The sequence below is a fragment of the Herpailurus yagouaroundi genome, unplaced genomic scaffold, assembly GCF_014898765.1.
Source record: "Herpailurus yagouaroundi ecotype Mexico unplaced genomic scaffold, PumYag 141, whole genome shotgun sequence".
Lineage (NCBI taxonomy): Eukaryota > Metazoa > Chordata > Mammalia > Carnivora > Felidae > Herpailurus > Herpailurus yagouaroundi.
This window is the reverse complement of record NW_024412396.1, coordinates 27284633-27300641: the sequence shown is the minus strand read 5'-3', so window position 1 is coordinate 27300641 and position 16009 is coordinate 27284633. Positions and strand designations below refer to the sequence as shown.

Sequence of the window (16009 nt, the reverse complement as noted above, 5' to 3'; positions counted from 1 at the left end):
CTTGAAACATGGCTAGTGCTACATTTTAATTTTGTAAATTTTAATGTGTTTTTAATGTTAATAGCCACATGTAGCTAGTCGCTATGTTGTATTGGACAGTGCAGGTCTAGATCATAATCTTTTATTGTTATTTCCTGGGTATTTAAAACTTGAAATCATTTTTTAAAATTTCTGTTCATTGTTCCCTTTGCTGCATGAAGTGAATTAAGTACTTCTCCCAGTTTTTTCCAAATCATTAAGGTATTTGTGTGATGTGATTAATGGTGTTAGATATGCTGTAATTCTTTGCCATGTAAGATGGGGTGTGCTGATGGTTATTGCTTTTAGGTCTATTTATATATAAATAACTAGTTTCCCACGGGACTCGGAAACTAATATGCCATTTTAATTTGCTTCCTTTTCAATGAGTGTTTCACTCTGTGTAATTACTCATTGGTTTTATGATAAAAATTATTATATTTTATTATTGTTTGCATCCTCATTGGTTATTTGTCAGTAAATATTTTCCCCAGGGATGATAGAACTTAGGGGAAAAAAATACCATGGCTGGGAATATTTTGAACAATTTATGATATGACTCTACTGTAGGTCAAAAATAGTTAAAACAAAGTTGGCAATTTGGACCATAAAAAATGCATGTTTCTCATTAAATGTTAAATGTTTCTCATTACTTAGAAAGTTTTTATCCTAAGTATTTTAATGGTTTCTTAACTGGAATTTTGCCCTGTCGCAAAGTATGTTCATCCCACTATGTAAATATCTTACATAAAAGTAATTTGCTTGCAGTTGGAAATTTTAATTTATTGAAGCAGGAAACCTGAACTTTCTGTAGATGGTAGGACAGAAGGGATGTTGGAACTAGTTTCTTCTTTTACTCCTTTATGTGCTGGATACTGCATACCAATTTCTAAGATTTAATATTTTCAGTAGGGATTCTGACATACAGATCTTTAGTTCCTTTTTATTTTTTTTAATTTTTTTTTCAACTTTTTTTTTTTTGGGGGGGGGGCACAGAGAGAGACAGAGCATGAATGGGGGAGGAGCAGAGAGAGAGGGAGACACAGAATCGGAAACAGGCTCCAGGCTCTGAGCCATCAGCCCAGAGCCCAACGCGGGGCTCGAACCCACGGACCGCGAGATCGTGACCTGGCTGAAGTCGGACGCTTAACCGACTGCACCACCCAGGCGCCCCAGTTCCTTTTTATTTTAACTGAAACATACTGCTACCTAAACTTTTTTATACATGCCACATTTTTTTTAGGGAATTTTAATTGTTACACAAAAGTTTGGTTGTCTTAAGCTATCATCCCTCCTTGCTAGTGAACTTTGAAATAATTACAAGGATCCTGCTGGGTAAAGAAAAAGAGCCCCTTTAAATCACTTTTTAAAAATAAAACCAGTAACTGGGTTTTTTATTTGTCACAGTTAGTGAAACTTGTGTGATTTGTTATGTAAGATACTTTTATTTTCAGTGAGCTAACTTAACCCAGAACATTTTTACATTAACTTTTTACAGACTCCATGTTCTAGTAAGAAATAAAATGCTTCAATCACATTCTCCCCTTACCTTTACTGGTGTAGGGCGTATGGCTAACTCTCCAACAATCAAATGGGTTCTCTCCCTCATTCTTCCTTCCTTCCTCCCTCCCTCACTGACTGTAGTTTCATGACTGCAGCCTCCTCCAGGAAGGGCCCAGAGGCCCTGCTCCCCTTCCCCACAATTGTGGAGCCTGCCTCCTCTGTTTCTGAACCTCTAAGTTACCCCATAAGGGTGCCTCAGTGGGCCCAGGCCTGTGCTTGAAACCAGGCAGAACATAGAGATGGATAAGGCACAGCAGGAACAGGTCTCCCCCCAGAGACCTTCAGGCCACACCAGGGGAACATGGGAGATGGGTGAGGAGCAGGAGGGGCTGAAGCATGCCATGTGGCCATACTTTGGGGTCATGGTCACTCCTGAATCCAAAGCCACTGGGAAGGTGGACATGCTTGGCTGTGAAGTGTCATAAGGACAGTGGGGCCTACAAATCCAGGGCAGAGGCACAGGAGCTCCGTGCAACAGCAGTGACTACTCTAACTGGTAGACCCTCCCAGTAAGAATTGGCTCACAGATCATAAATATTCAGTGTGTGGTTACATTTTGGATTGTAAGGTTTATTTTTTCAAATAAATGTTGTAATAGGGAGAATGTGAGTATAAATAAAAAGATGCTTCCTTTTAGCTATTCTAAATATATAACAGTATTTAAATAACCATGTTTTTGATCCAAAAAAACAATTATGTGTGTTTTATTATTTTATTCACCTAAGACAAAAGATAGTATATGAAAGAGAAATTAATATGTTGATATCCAGCTCATCAGAAGTTAGCCTGTGTCTAAACGAATGCCTGTTACATATGTCTTTGAAAGCTTTCATGACCCTGCCTCAATAAATTATTTGAGCTTAGGCATGGCTTGGCCACAAACATGTTGGGAACAGATGGTCTAGACAGTGGGATCTTGCACCAAGCACTTGGGGAGAGCTTTACATTAGTATTTATTAAAAACAGTTAAAGAAAATGTATAATGAATTACTCTGTGCTTTATTTTAGTTTCAGTTCTCTCTAATCTTTTTTAGTATGCCTTCAAGATAGTGTGTTGGCTTTCTGGAAACATGGAATGCAGGGTAAAAGCTTCAAGTCAGATGAGGTAAGATTTCTTAAATTACCTCCAAAGTTGAAACATTCATTTGATGAATTTTCTTTCTGGACCCACATTACCATGTTTAGTGCCTTTAATGCTATGAACTGGTAGAGCAAAATTGCCAGTATTTTCCTTTCAGATAATGTTCAGTTTCTTACTCATTGTATGATTCTTCTGTGGCCACAAGGAATTGTCAAACATGAGTTTGCACACTTACAGTCCTCTCATCTGTCATTTGTAAATGTGGTTGCCAAGATTGCTTATACTTCTCTAAATTTAATAAGCCTTTTCCATACTCTATAAATGTGTAGCTTATTTTTAATATTACACTTAAAATTCTAAATTTATATGTATTAGATCACAGGACTAAGGAAAAAAATCTAAGAAAATTCACTCATTTAGTAGATACTTATTGAGTACCAACTACGTACAAGACACTATTATTACAGCACTATAAGGTATAATGAAGTGTTACAAATAATATCAAACCTTTATAACATCTGTGTTTCAGGCACTTTACAAATATTAGCTTATATTTAAGGCTAATAATTAAATGGGGTTAGGTCCTATTCATATTCCCGTTTTTTTTTTCTTTTTTATAGGCACAGACTGGTTAAGTAACTTGCCCAGAGTTAAGTGGCTAGTTAAATGGTAGAGTCTGGATTTTTTTTTTTTTAATTTTTTTTTTCAACGTTTATTTATTTTTGGGACAGAGAGAGACAGAGCATGAACGGGGGAGGGGCAGAGAGAGAGGGAGACACAGAATCGGAAACAGGCTCCAGGCTCCGAGCCATCAGCCCAGAGCCTGACGCGGGGCTCGAACTCCCGGACCGCGAGATCGTGACCTGGCTGAAGTCGGATGCTTAACCGACTGCACCACCCAGGCGCCCCTAGAGTCTGGATTTTAAGGGTCTCCAAAAATCACTTCTAGCTAAGATAATCAGGCTACATTTCATGCAGGAGATGAGACTTGGAATTCACCTTGAGAGATGAATCCCAATAGTTAGCTAACATGTACCATTTCCCACTCGTGTCTTTTACACTATAGTCTCACACATGTGTGGACTTATTTTAAAGCTAAGTCTTCTACTTGAATTATCTCTAGTTTTATCCATGCTCTTGTATATATGTAACTGATTATTTGTACCTTTTCCATGAACATGGGATTAGAATGCTTCCAAGAGAAAATGACATAAATCAGCTGTCTTTGGATATGTCAGTTTACTTACGTCACTAAATGTCACCAGACCCCTGCATTTAATGAAACCTGTAGCCCTACTTACTGCCATAAAATTAATTGTCCCTAGATCCTTTTTACAGTGTGCCACTCCTGTGGTTGGAAATCTGCAGAAAATACTTGATGTTCACTATATTAAGTACAATTGTATTTCCTTTTTTTAAACTCATTTTGCTTACCTCTTTATGTTCTCATCCTTCAATTTGGGCCTAGCTATTATATTTATAAAGTAATATTCAACCATTCCAGTCCACAGTGATTGGCACATTTCTGGACTTACTCTCTGAAAATCAGCTCCATGTGGTATAGCACCTCATTAATTTCCCACTTCAAGTTTACTAATTCTGTCTTCCCAGCTAGACTACAAGTTCATTGATAACAGACTATTTTTATACTTATTTTATATCCACACTTTTATAGTTTGGATTCCTCCAAAAGCTTGACCCTAAGACAAGGAATCAAGTGCAGGTAGTTTATTGGTAGTAGATCCCAGAAAACAAGTGATGGAGTGCAGAGTATAAGATGGAGAGGGGGAAAAGCCATTAAAGAGCACATTAATAAACTGGTTCCCACTATGGGCAACCAGGGCTTAATCCCAAAGGGACCACTGAGGAAGGGTATAGAGCACACCTCAAAATAGACTCATTTGAAGGTGGGGAGGCTGGTGCGTTTACACACCAACTGCTGTCCCTCTTGAGTAAGGGTTACTCCCAAGGGTATAAACTCCCCACATTTGGGAATTGTACCTGTGCATGTGTCAGTGTACCTTCTACAGCTTTGGAGAAAACAGAGCAAAGGAATACCATAGGTAATACTGATGTAAGACACTAGCACATGGAAGTGCCCACCACAACTCTGTGGAACTCAGGGGCCTGTGGGGCCACCGTGAGCATCTGCACTGACACAAAGGGAAGAGTAGGGGCTCTGCAGTCCAGCAAACCTGTATTCAAATCTTGGGTCTGCCAGTTAGATGGTCTTAAGCAAGTTATTCAACTTCTCTGAGCCGTAGTGGTTTTTTCCCCAATAATATGGGGATTATAATATATATCACAAAGAGTTATTCTAAGGAAAGTACCTGACCCATACCAGATGTTCCATAAATACTGGTTTATTTCTACCATTAAGGCAGTCAAAAAAACTTACGAAAATTTATTTCACTTGAGGAATTGAGCCTATCAAAAATTATCCATCTCTTTAATAATGGTTCTAAGTGGTTTTTAAATTATGATTTAAATAATATGGGGATAAAGGTATTACTGATATTTTCTTTCATAGGTTACCCAGGAAATTTCAGACGAAACAAGAGTTTTCCGCTTATTGGGATCAGACAGGTAATAGTTTGGTTGTTTTAATTTCATTACCAAAGGAATTTAGTGGTTGTGTTCTTAATTCTAACATCAGCCTATAACTGTGTTTCAAACAAAATTCTTAGAAGGCTCAGCAACTCTGAGAAATAACCCTGTATCGGGGCGCCTGGGTGGCTCAGTCGGTTAAGCATCTGACTTCAGCTCAGGTCATGATCTCACGGCTTGTGAGTTCGAGCCCCGCGTCAGGCTCTGTGCTGCCAGCTCAGAGCCTGGAGCCTCTTCAGATTCTGTGTCTTTCTCTCTCTCTCTGCCCCTCCCCTGCTCACTCTCTGTCTCTCTCTGCCTCTCAAAAATAAATAAACATTAAAAAAAATTTTTTTTTCAATATCCCTGTACATTTATTGAGAGAGAAGAATTAGTCGATTAAGCGATCTTTTTGTCAATGTGAAGATCGTGTTTCTAGAGATAGTTACATTCAACCAAGACAAAGTGTGTTTATGTCCCTAGTACCATGACATATTCCAGACCCCTTTTGTTTTCATCATTTGTTCCTGGTTTGTTACCTTCCATTAACTATTACTGCATAAACCCAGCAGGATATGCACCTCCTGACATTTGCTTTTATATCAGAAAACATTCGGCTCCATTTCTGGTCAGTCTAAATTAGAAGGAATTATGTGGTCTCTGTGATCAGAATGAAAGATAAGTTCCAAAACTGCCGTCTTAGGAAAAAATTAGTAGTTTTTGTTCTCCAAAGTCCATATTGTCTACCTGTGCAACTAATAAAGTCCCCTTCCCTTCCTGTCTTCCCACCAAAAGTTGTTAGTGCAGCAAAATTGGCTGTTGTAATATGCATCAGTCCTGAGGCAAGGATTAAGAACCTCTGCTCTTCAAATTCAGGCTAGTCACAGAATCACTATTTGGATGAGCGTCTCGTAGAATCCTGTTTTATTCTCATTCATTCCCTTCTCGTGTATATCATTGACCCTTGAACAACACAGGTTGGAACTGCATGGGTCCACTTGTATGCAGACTTTTTTCAATAGAGTTCAGTACTGTAAATGTATTTTCTCTTATGATTTTCTTAATAACTTTTTTCTCCAGCTTACATTATTGTAAGAATATAGTATATAATGCATATAACATACAAAATATGTGTCAGTCAACTGTTTATGTTATCAGTAAGGTTTCCAGTCGCCAGTAGGTTATTAATAGTTAAGTTTGGGGGGAGTTAAAAGTTATGCATGGATTTTCAACTGTGCAGGGCGTCAGTGCCCTGAACCCTCATGTTGTTCTAGAATCAGCTGTATTCTAAAAGCTTTATTTTACCTTCTATTGGCATATATAAATAAGCAAATTTGATTTTAGTTGGAATAAGATGAGACTGTCCTGAAATGTTTTCAATATTTCATATTCATAAATTCATCAATCCTTATTCAGTTTTGTTTTTAAGCTATAAAGTGTAGAGCAGAATTTGACAGTGCACCTGTGATCTTTTTGAACCGTTATATTCTTTCACGGTTTGATATCAGTATTTGAATGAAGCATGCAATCTCTGTCTTCACTCTTAAGTCTTTTGTTTTGGTTTAATTGCAGGGTTGTCGTTTTGGAAAGTAGGCCAACAGAAAATCCTACTGCACACAGCAATCTGTACATCTTGGCTGGACATGAGAATAGTTACTAAACACCAAAACTATCTCCAGTGACAGGAAAATGAGTATACTCCATTGAAAGCAAAACTCTCTTAAGTTCAGTACAAACTACACTAGGATTTACTTTAGCTCTTAATGGGTTCTATCTCAAGTGATCTGTACTTTAAGGTGGAATTCAATATTTCTGTAGCTGGAAACAGCGATTCTATCTTGCCACTGTGTGGTGGTTATATCAAGTTTGCTTAATAAAAGCTATGAGACAAATAGTCCTCTAGTTCCAGGAAACACAGTCTTTTTAAAAAAAAATAATGTTTGTAACAAGGGTGCCATGATATTTTTAGATAACAGCTCACGTGATTATCTTCAGAAAGATAAATTTAGTGACAGTTTTCTTGTTTTATACCATGTTTGATTCCTTCTTAATGAACATAATTTGATAAAGAAATTATCAAAGAAGCCTTTCACTTTTACATTGGCCATTCTGTATGTTTTTGTAAAATAGAATATTTAATCCTTATTTATTAATCTCTTGCTGGAGTGGTGTAATGTATGTAACTTTTAGCAGAGGAGGGTTTCAGAGCAGCTTAATTTTTTTTATAATGTATAAAAATTTTGTTTACCTTCCAAGAGTAGTACTTTGAGGGGTTAAAGGCAGAGTGTTTGGGTTCAGTACATACATGCAGTTTTACTTAATACAAGTATTTTATAATACAGTATCATCCAGAATCGCCTTAAAAGGGAGTTTTGTGTTTTCAATTATAGATAGTTGCAGGGGGTCATACAGAAGATACTGATAATGGCTGAAGGATTGTTAAAGGGGTATGTATGTCTAGATGTGACTACCATGTGTATGTATTCTCGACAAGCAGTATAATATACCTGTGATTTTTTTTTACATTAGGGATAATGCATAATAAATTAATATTCATATATATTATCATCCCGAATGTAAGGGGGGATGTATTTAACTGCCCATGATATGTATTTTACTTATACTGTACCACAGGGGAAACTGTAAAGCAGCTACATGTGTAATCTTGGGTTTTTTCACATATGTAGGTATTCATTTTGAGTAGGTTTAAGAAAAAAAATATTTAAATGAAATTGAATTCCTGATGGGATAGTATAAACAAGTATTATAAAAACCAGTATTCTGAAAATAAGAAAGGATAGGGCCATTTTTGAGTTTGCTTCTCTTTTGCTATTGTTAGTACTCAGAGTTGAAGTGTCACGTTGGTACCTGTTGTCCTAACACATTTACTGAGAACAGCTAGCATTGAGATCATGAACAAGAGGCTAGCAATAGCAAACTATAGATTACTTCAGCAGTTACTTGAGAAGAAAACAGTAGAACGATCTCATTCAGTCTTTACCAGCTCTGTAAAATAGGGAGTGTTATCATCTCCATTTTCCAGATGAGGAAATAAGCGTTTAGCAAAGTTAAGAGACTTACCCAATTCACACAGCAAGTTGGTGGTTGAGCCAGACCGTGAGTCTTGTGACTCTGTTCTTTTCACTATGCAATACGCAAACAATAAAATGTTATGCAAATAAAATATAAAGTAAATTTTCTTTTAAAATGCACATCGATATGATTTCAGCAAGTGTGTGCCTGTTTATTTTGGGTATGTTAAATGGGGCCCCTGGACTGAAGGACACTGGATACAATAGATGGCAGGGGACCCTACTCAAAACGAAATATTTACATACATACTGGATACAAAGACCAATGCCCTCCTCTCACTGAATCCTGGCAGCCAGACCTTCCCACCCCAACAGTATTGGAAGTCTTCTCTGTGCTTTCTGGCCAGTTCAAGTGGAAAGACCTAAATAGATCCTGACATGAAAATCATAGTTAACATGCCCTCCACTCCATGCATCCAGACCTTGCAGTTAGCCTTATAGTCCTATGATATTAATAATTTTTAAACAACCAAGACATATGCAATACCTGAGGAAAACCTGTAACATAAAAGGGATAAAACAGTTATGGGAAAGAAGCACTTAGAGGCAACAGACTATGCAGGATAATGTCAAAAGAAAAAATAGATATTCTGAAAGATGTTGCAAGTATGAGTCAAGAGTAGAATACTAAAAAAGGAGCTTTCAGAAAATAAAAAGCTCTTAGAAAATATGATAGCATAGCTTAATAATTCAGTAGAAGCTTTAGAATATAAAGTTGAAGAAATTTCTCAGAAAATAAAAAGAAATGGAAACATTGGGGGAAGGGGGGGTAGTTAAGACTAATAGCCGGGGAGGCCCGTTATCCAAAAAAAAACAACAAAGAAGAAATCAGTAGAGTATTTCAAGAAGTTTTTCCAGTACTGAAGAACTTCAGATCCCAGATTGAAAAGACACAATAGATTTAAAAAATCTGTACCAAAGCACATCATTGTGAAATTTCAGAGACATGGGAGCCAAAGAGAAGATCTGTGTTTCCAAAGGAAAGGGGAAAGTCATACATCAAGGAATAAGAATCAGGATAGCTTCAAATTTCACCAGAAGCAGTGCCTTCAAAATTCAGAAAGAAATTTCCAACCCAAACTTCTGGATCCAGATACATTATTAATCAAACCTAAGGGTAAAAATTAAGATATTTTTGGTGGTACAAGCTCTCAAAAACTGTACCTCCCATATAGCCTTTCTCAGGAAGCTACTACAAGATGTGCTTCATAAAAATAAGGGCATAAATTAAGCAAAATGAAGACATTAGATGCAGAAAATGGGTTTCCACACAGGAGGGAGATGGAAATCCCTGGTAGATGGTGATGGGGTATCCAAGGATGACACTACACCAGGCGTAGAGTGCATACCAGCATACTAGAAACTCCTGGAGAGACTGAGAAAGATTAAACTGATAAAATACTTGATGCATCTCAGTATCTTAAGAGTTAGACACCTAGCAAAGAGCAAGAGATTCCTCCTAAAACAGACTGAGAAAAGAACTGAGAGTAAGATCATTTTCTTTGGAGACCCCAGAAAATGGGAGTGAGGGACTTAGAATATTGAGATGGAGAGGTGGGAAATGTTGACATAAGGGTGCATTATTGAAGTCCTTGCTGTGTAGACAATGGCAGCTTGATTCTACCAGGTCTTTAGAGAAGCTGTGCGATAGCTCCCATGATGGTCTCCTGAAAGACAAGTGCCTGGGGCATTTATCTACAGACTCCCACTCATGGTTAAGTTGTTGCTGGGGCATTACGGGCATGCTCCCCTGAAGTGTACTGTGTGCATCTGGCCAGGGAGGCTCTTTAAGTGTCAGAGAAGGCCCTGAAGCAGACAGCTGAAAGAGCAGGCAATAAATCTGAGCCTATTTAGAACTATCCACCACCTCTAAAATCAGAGGTGGGTGGAGGGGATGTTTCTCAAGGTCCTCAAGGTCTTTCAGTCAGTGGTGGTATCGTTTCTAAGCAAAAACTTAGTCAAGACTGGAGTGCCTGGGTGGCTCAGTCAGTTAAGCGTTCAACTTTGGCTCAGGTCATGATCTCCCAGCTTGTGGGTTCAAGTCCCGCACCGAGCTCTGTGCTGACAGCTTGCAGCCTGGAGCCTGCTTTGGATTCTGTGTCTCCCTCCCCTGCTCGTTCTCTCTCTGTGTCTCAAAAATAAAAGCATTAAAAAAAATCTTTTTAATCTAAAACTGAAATCTGACCTCCCCCCAAAAAACAAAAAACAAACAAACAAAAAAAAAACTGGCAGTTAATTAACTCCAGGAAAGCAAAATGGTGTATAGAAAAGAAAAATAAATGATGTCCAGTGTTTGAATGACATAACCTTGTTAACAGCAAATATGAATCTAATCAAAATTACAGCATACTTGTAGTGGGAGAGGACATGGTGTTATGGATATAAGGTAGAAAAATATCTAGATCCTCATCTTCCATAGTAGGAAATCAATGGATAATACCTAAAAATTAAATATCAAGAAATAGATGGGTCACCTGGGTGGCTCAGTCAGTAAAGCATCTGACTCTTGGTTTGCAGCTCAGGTTATGATCTCACAGTTCGAGTTCAAGCCCTGCATCAGGCTCTGTGCTGACAGCATAGAGCCTGCTTGGGATTCTTTCTCTCCCTGCCCCTCCCCTGCTTGAAGTCTCTCTCTTCTCAAAATAAATAAACACTTAAAAAAAAAAAAATCAAGAAATAGCTTATGTGGGGCACCTGGGTGGCTCAGTCAGTTAAGCATCCAACTCTTGGTTTTGTCTCAGGTCATGGTCTCAGAGCCATGAGATCAAGCCCCACGCCCACCTGGAGTCAGGCTCTGCACTGGGCATGGAGCCTGCTTAAGATTCTCCCTCCCTCTCTGTCTACTTCTCCCTCCTCCCTCTCCCTCTCTCTCCCCCCCCACCTCTCTCTCTCAAAAAAAAAAAAATCTACCTTGACAAAGGAGCAAGTCAAGTGTTTTCATTCTCACAACTTGTTATTTATAGAGATCCTAATCATTTTCCTAAACCTAGAAAACAAAGAAATTTTTAAAAGATTAAAAGATTTGGAAAGGAATAAAAATACCATTTGAAAAAAACTGTTAGGAATCATGAATTTGGAAAAGCAGCTGGATGCATTGCCAGCATTATACACATCTGTATACCTGTAATAAAGAGAAGGTGAAATTTTAGGATTCCATTTACAATACAGAAAACTATCAAATATGTAAGAAAAATGAGATGCAAGCTCTGTATACTTGAAACTAACAAAACCTCAATGAAATTAAAGAGGACCTAAGTAAATGGCAGATGACGCCATGTTGATGAATTAGGTTTGATATTGCAAAGCTGCCAGTTGGTTTAAAGATTCTGTGTGATTCCAGCAGATACTTTTATGGAGATTGACAAATTGACTCTAAAATTACACAAAATGCAAAGGGTCAGGAATACTCATGACAAGCTTTTTGGGGTTTTTTGTTTTGTTTTGTTTTGTTTTTTAGAGAGAAAGAGCAGGAGCTGGGGAGACAGGCAGAAGGAGAATCTTAAGCAGACTCCATGCTCAGCGCCAGCCTGACAAGGAGCTCAATCCCACAACCCTGGGATCATGACTTGAGCCAAAATCAAAGAGTCAGACTCAACTGATTGAGCCACCCAGGTACCCCAGCTTAAGATAATCTTGAAGAAAAAAAAACAAACCTGGGAGTCTTAGGCTACCAGATTTCAAGAGATGATAAAGCTACTATAGCAGTTAAGATACGGTGACATTGGCATGAAGACAGACAATGAAATACAATCGTGAGTCCAGAAACACACCCACACTTACCTTGTTTTCTGACAGATACTGCCCTGGAGTGAAGGATAGCCTTTTCAATAAATTATGTTGAAACAATAACAGAATATCAAGGGAATCTTGACCGCTACCTCACACAACAAAAAGAAATACCAGATAGACTGTAAATAATCTAAAATATATACAACTATAATTCTTTTAAAATAAAACATCTTCACAAACTTGGAATAAGCAAAGATTTCCCAAACAGAATAATAAGACTTTGACCATAAAAGGAAAAGTTGGTAAAATAGACTTAATTAAAATACTCTGTTCATCTAAGGACACCTGTACAAGAAGGAAAAGACAAGCCACAAAATGGAAAAGAGACTTGCATTACATATACCCACAAAAGACCTACCTAGAAGACCCAAAGAACTTCCACAGATTGTTAAGAAAAAGGCAGATAGGGGCACCTGTCTGGCTGAGTCCATACAGCCCATGACTCTTGATCTCAGGGTTGGGAGTTCAAGCCCCACACTGGGTGTAGAGGTTATTTAAAAAATCTTTAAAAACAAAAAAGGCAGACAACACAACAGAAGAATGGACAAAAGATTTTGAACAAGCACTCTACCAAAGGTAACATCCAAGTAGTCAATAAATATACGGAAATGTATCCAACTTCCTTGGTGGTCAGATGAATACAAATTAAAACAACAATGCAGTACTTTTACACAACGACCAAAATGGCTAAAATGAAAAGGACAGACAAATATTGGTGAGATTGTGGACAAGCCAAGGCATTTATACTGCTAGTGGCAATGTAAAATGGTGCAGCACTTTGGAAAACAGTTTGGCAATTCCTTAAAAATGTTAAGCATGGATTTGCCACGTGACCCAGCAATTCCACTCTGAGGTATCTTCCCAAGAGAAAATGTGCACATAAAAACTTGTATGCAAATGCCCAAAACTGAATTCGTAACAGCCAAAAAGTGGAAGCAACCCAAATATTCACCAACTGGGAAAAGGGTAAACAAAGTATGTTCTATCCATGCAATGAAATACTATTCAGCAATGAAAAGGAACAACATGCTGATACATGCTACAATGCAGATGAACCTCAAGAACATGTTAAGTAAAAGAAACTAGTCACAGGGGGTGCCTGGGCAGCTCAGTTGGTTGAGTGTCTGACTTTGGCTCAGGTCATCATCTCGCAGTCCATGAGTTCAAGCCCCGCATCAGGCTCTGTGCTAACAGCTCAGAGCCTGGAGCCTGCTTCAGATTCTGTGTCTCCCGCTCTGTATGCCCTTCCCCCACTCATGCTCTCTCTCCTCTCAAAAAATAAACATTAAAAAAAAAAAAGAAAGAAAAAGAAACGAGTCACAAAAGATCACATATTATAATGATTCCATTTCTATGAAATGCCCAGGAAAGATAAATCTATGGAGACAGAAGGTAGATTAGGGGCAGGTGCACAGGACAGGGGTTCAGAATACAGAGTGATTGTGAGTGAGCATGAGGTTTCTTTCTGAGATGATGCGAATGTTCTAAAATTAGACCCTGATGATAGCTGCACAACTGTAAACTTATTAAAATCATTTATTTGTACACTTCAAATACAATTTGTACACTTTGTACATTTTATTATACTTTAAGTGTACCTAAATAAAGCTAAACAGAAAAAGTGTATCCAAGGGGTCAGGAAACACTTTAAGAGGTATTCAAAGTCATTAGTTACCAGAGAAATACAAATGAAAACAATAATGCCACTACCAAATAAGACCACAGCACAATACTATCACACATGAGTGACTAAATGCTATCACACACTAGAATGACTAAAATGAAAGAAGACAATATGAAGTGTTGACGAGGGTGTGGAACAACAGGGACTCACGTACTGCTTGTAGGAGTGCAAACTGGTACAATCACTTGGAAAAACTAAAGCTGAACAGGCACGTAAGCTCAGAACCCAGCATTTCCAATCCTAGGGGTACACCTCAAAAACGTGTTTACCAAAAAGCTATATGACTGTTCCTAGCAACATTATCCATTGTTGCCCCAAACTGGAAATAACCCAAAAGTCCATTTACAGTTGAAAGGGTAAGTTTCGGTATAGTCACAAGTCAAAATACTGCAAGTCAGAAAGGAGGAACTACCAACAAGAGCGTGCATTTCAATCCATATCTGTGAAGGAAATATAATATTTGGAAATGTAACGATGGGAGGTAAAGAGTATTCTAGTCAGAGGAAACTGCATCTGAAATCAACATAATTGAGAGTTAAGTATCAGGGTTCCTCTGCTCTTCTTTGGTTGTTATGAAGAAAAAATTGTAGAACTGGGCTCAGAGAACACCCGGCTGCCAGAGCCAGTGAACGGCCCCTTGGGGCCTCAGGAGAAATCCACTTCGGCAGTGTCCGTTCAGGCAAGATTGAGGTTCTGAGGGAAGAGAGAACCTGCTTGGCCATGGAGGGTGAGGGGCCTTGAACAACAGTCACGCTGAGACAGATACCCAAAGCAGAAGAAGGAATAGATACTGGGCTTTTAACGAAAGGGCAAATGGATGCTGAGCTGGTAAAAGCAACAGATGTCCTGTGTAGTTATAAACCATCACGTGGCGAAGCTTAAAAAAAAAAAAAAAAACCCAAGCCACTCCCCGTGTGTGAGTGAAATAGTTCATTAAATCATTACGATTCTCACCCACAAGTTCTTCCCTCAGTAATTTTGGTAAGTTTAAGATTTAGCACACTCTGAATCTAAATTAAATCTATCCATGTATATAACATTTAACTTTAGATATATGACTTCATCCTGGTCTTTTTTCTCAAATCTAAATCTTCCCGGATCAGTTACTTCACTATGATTATTTGTGATAACTACAGGACATAGGAATCCAGTGATCTGAGTCCTTGAGCACCTGCCATAGCAACCCAACCATTTGACATGTAACTGCTCCATATAAACCACTGACCATATCAAGCTTTCAAATATATATTTCTGTTTATGGTTTCTGAAAACCTACGGTGAATACCAGCATCCACTTAAATTTCTTAAAGCGCGGTACAAAGTCTTCTCCTCCAGGATCCCACAACCTCTTGTGCATCCTTTATTAAAGCTCCTATTACATATAATAAGTAGGAATTCTTTTCTCTCGTTTTTTTAAATTGTTTACAATTTATTTTAGAGAGGGAAAGCGAGAGTGGGAGAGATGGGCAGAGGGGGAGAGGGAGAGAGAGGATCTCAAGCAGGTACCGTGCCCGGCACAGAGCCCAGCGTGGAGCTCGAGCCAATGATCCTGGGATCATGACCTGAGCCAAAATCAAGACTTGGACGCTCAACCGACTCAGCCACCCAGGTGCCCGGGAATCCCTTTCTCTCTTAAGGCTAAGGAACAGTAACACTTAGATTTGCATCCCCAGCACCTAACAGTTCCTGACATACAGTATATAGGTAGTAAACATTTGTTGTATTGAACGACACTAGAACGAACATTATGAGTCAGTGATGCAGTAACTCACTCATGTATAACTAATAAATTTTTCTTTGACTCTTAAGAGTCTTGCTCCTGTAAAATGCAGATACATTGCAAATACCTTCCAATTTTCTGAAAGACAGGACAGTATTGGGAGTAAATCATTTAAAAATATTGAGCCTAAATGTATCAGTCAGAGTCTAGGCAACAAAACAAGAAACAACACTAGGGGCGCCTGGGTGGCTCAGTCAGTTAAGCGTCTGACTTCGGCTCAGGTCATGATCTCAGGGTTCATGACTTCAATCCCCACGTTGGGCGCTGTGCTGACAGCTCAGAGCCTGGAGCCTGCTTCAGACTCTGTGTCTCCCTCTCTCTCTGCCCCTCCCCTGCTTGTGCTCTGCTTCTCTGTCTCTCTTAAAAATGAATAAACATTTTTAAAAAATAGAAAAAAAAACACAACACTAACCATT

General features: G+C 38.5%; 1 protein-coding gene across 4 annotated transcripts in view; it reads left to right on the top strand.

The window, feature by feature from the left end:
• Window positions 1-8471, top strand: part of MAP4K5 (mitogen-activated protein kinase kinase kinase kinase 5) — a 113467-nt gene extending 104996 nt beyond the window's left edge. For 3 of the 4 annotated variants that reach the window (XM_040477105.1, XM_040477104.1, XM_040477103.1), the window contains 3 exons: window positions 2616-2686; window positions 5193-5248; window positions 6821-8471. In XM_040477105.1, the coding sequence (XP_040333039.1) occupies window positions 2616-2686; window positions 5193-5248; window positions 6821-6908 (215 nt within the window). In that variant the 3' untranslated portion in view covers window positions 6909-8471. Of the gene's footprint in view, window positions 1-200; window positions 361-2615; window positions 2687-5192; window positions 5249-6820 lie in introns of those variants that run through there. The other variant, XM_040477106.1, reaches the window with a different exon arrangement.
• The last annotated feature ends 7538 nt before the right edge of the window (window positions 8472-16009 follow it).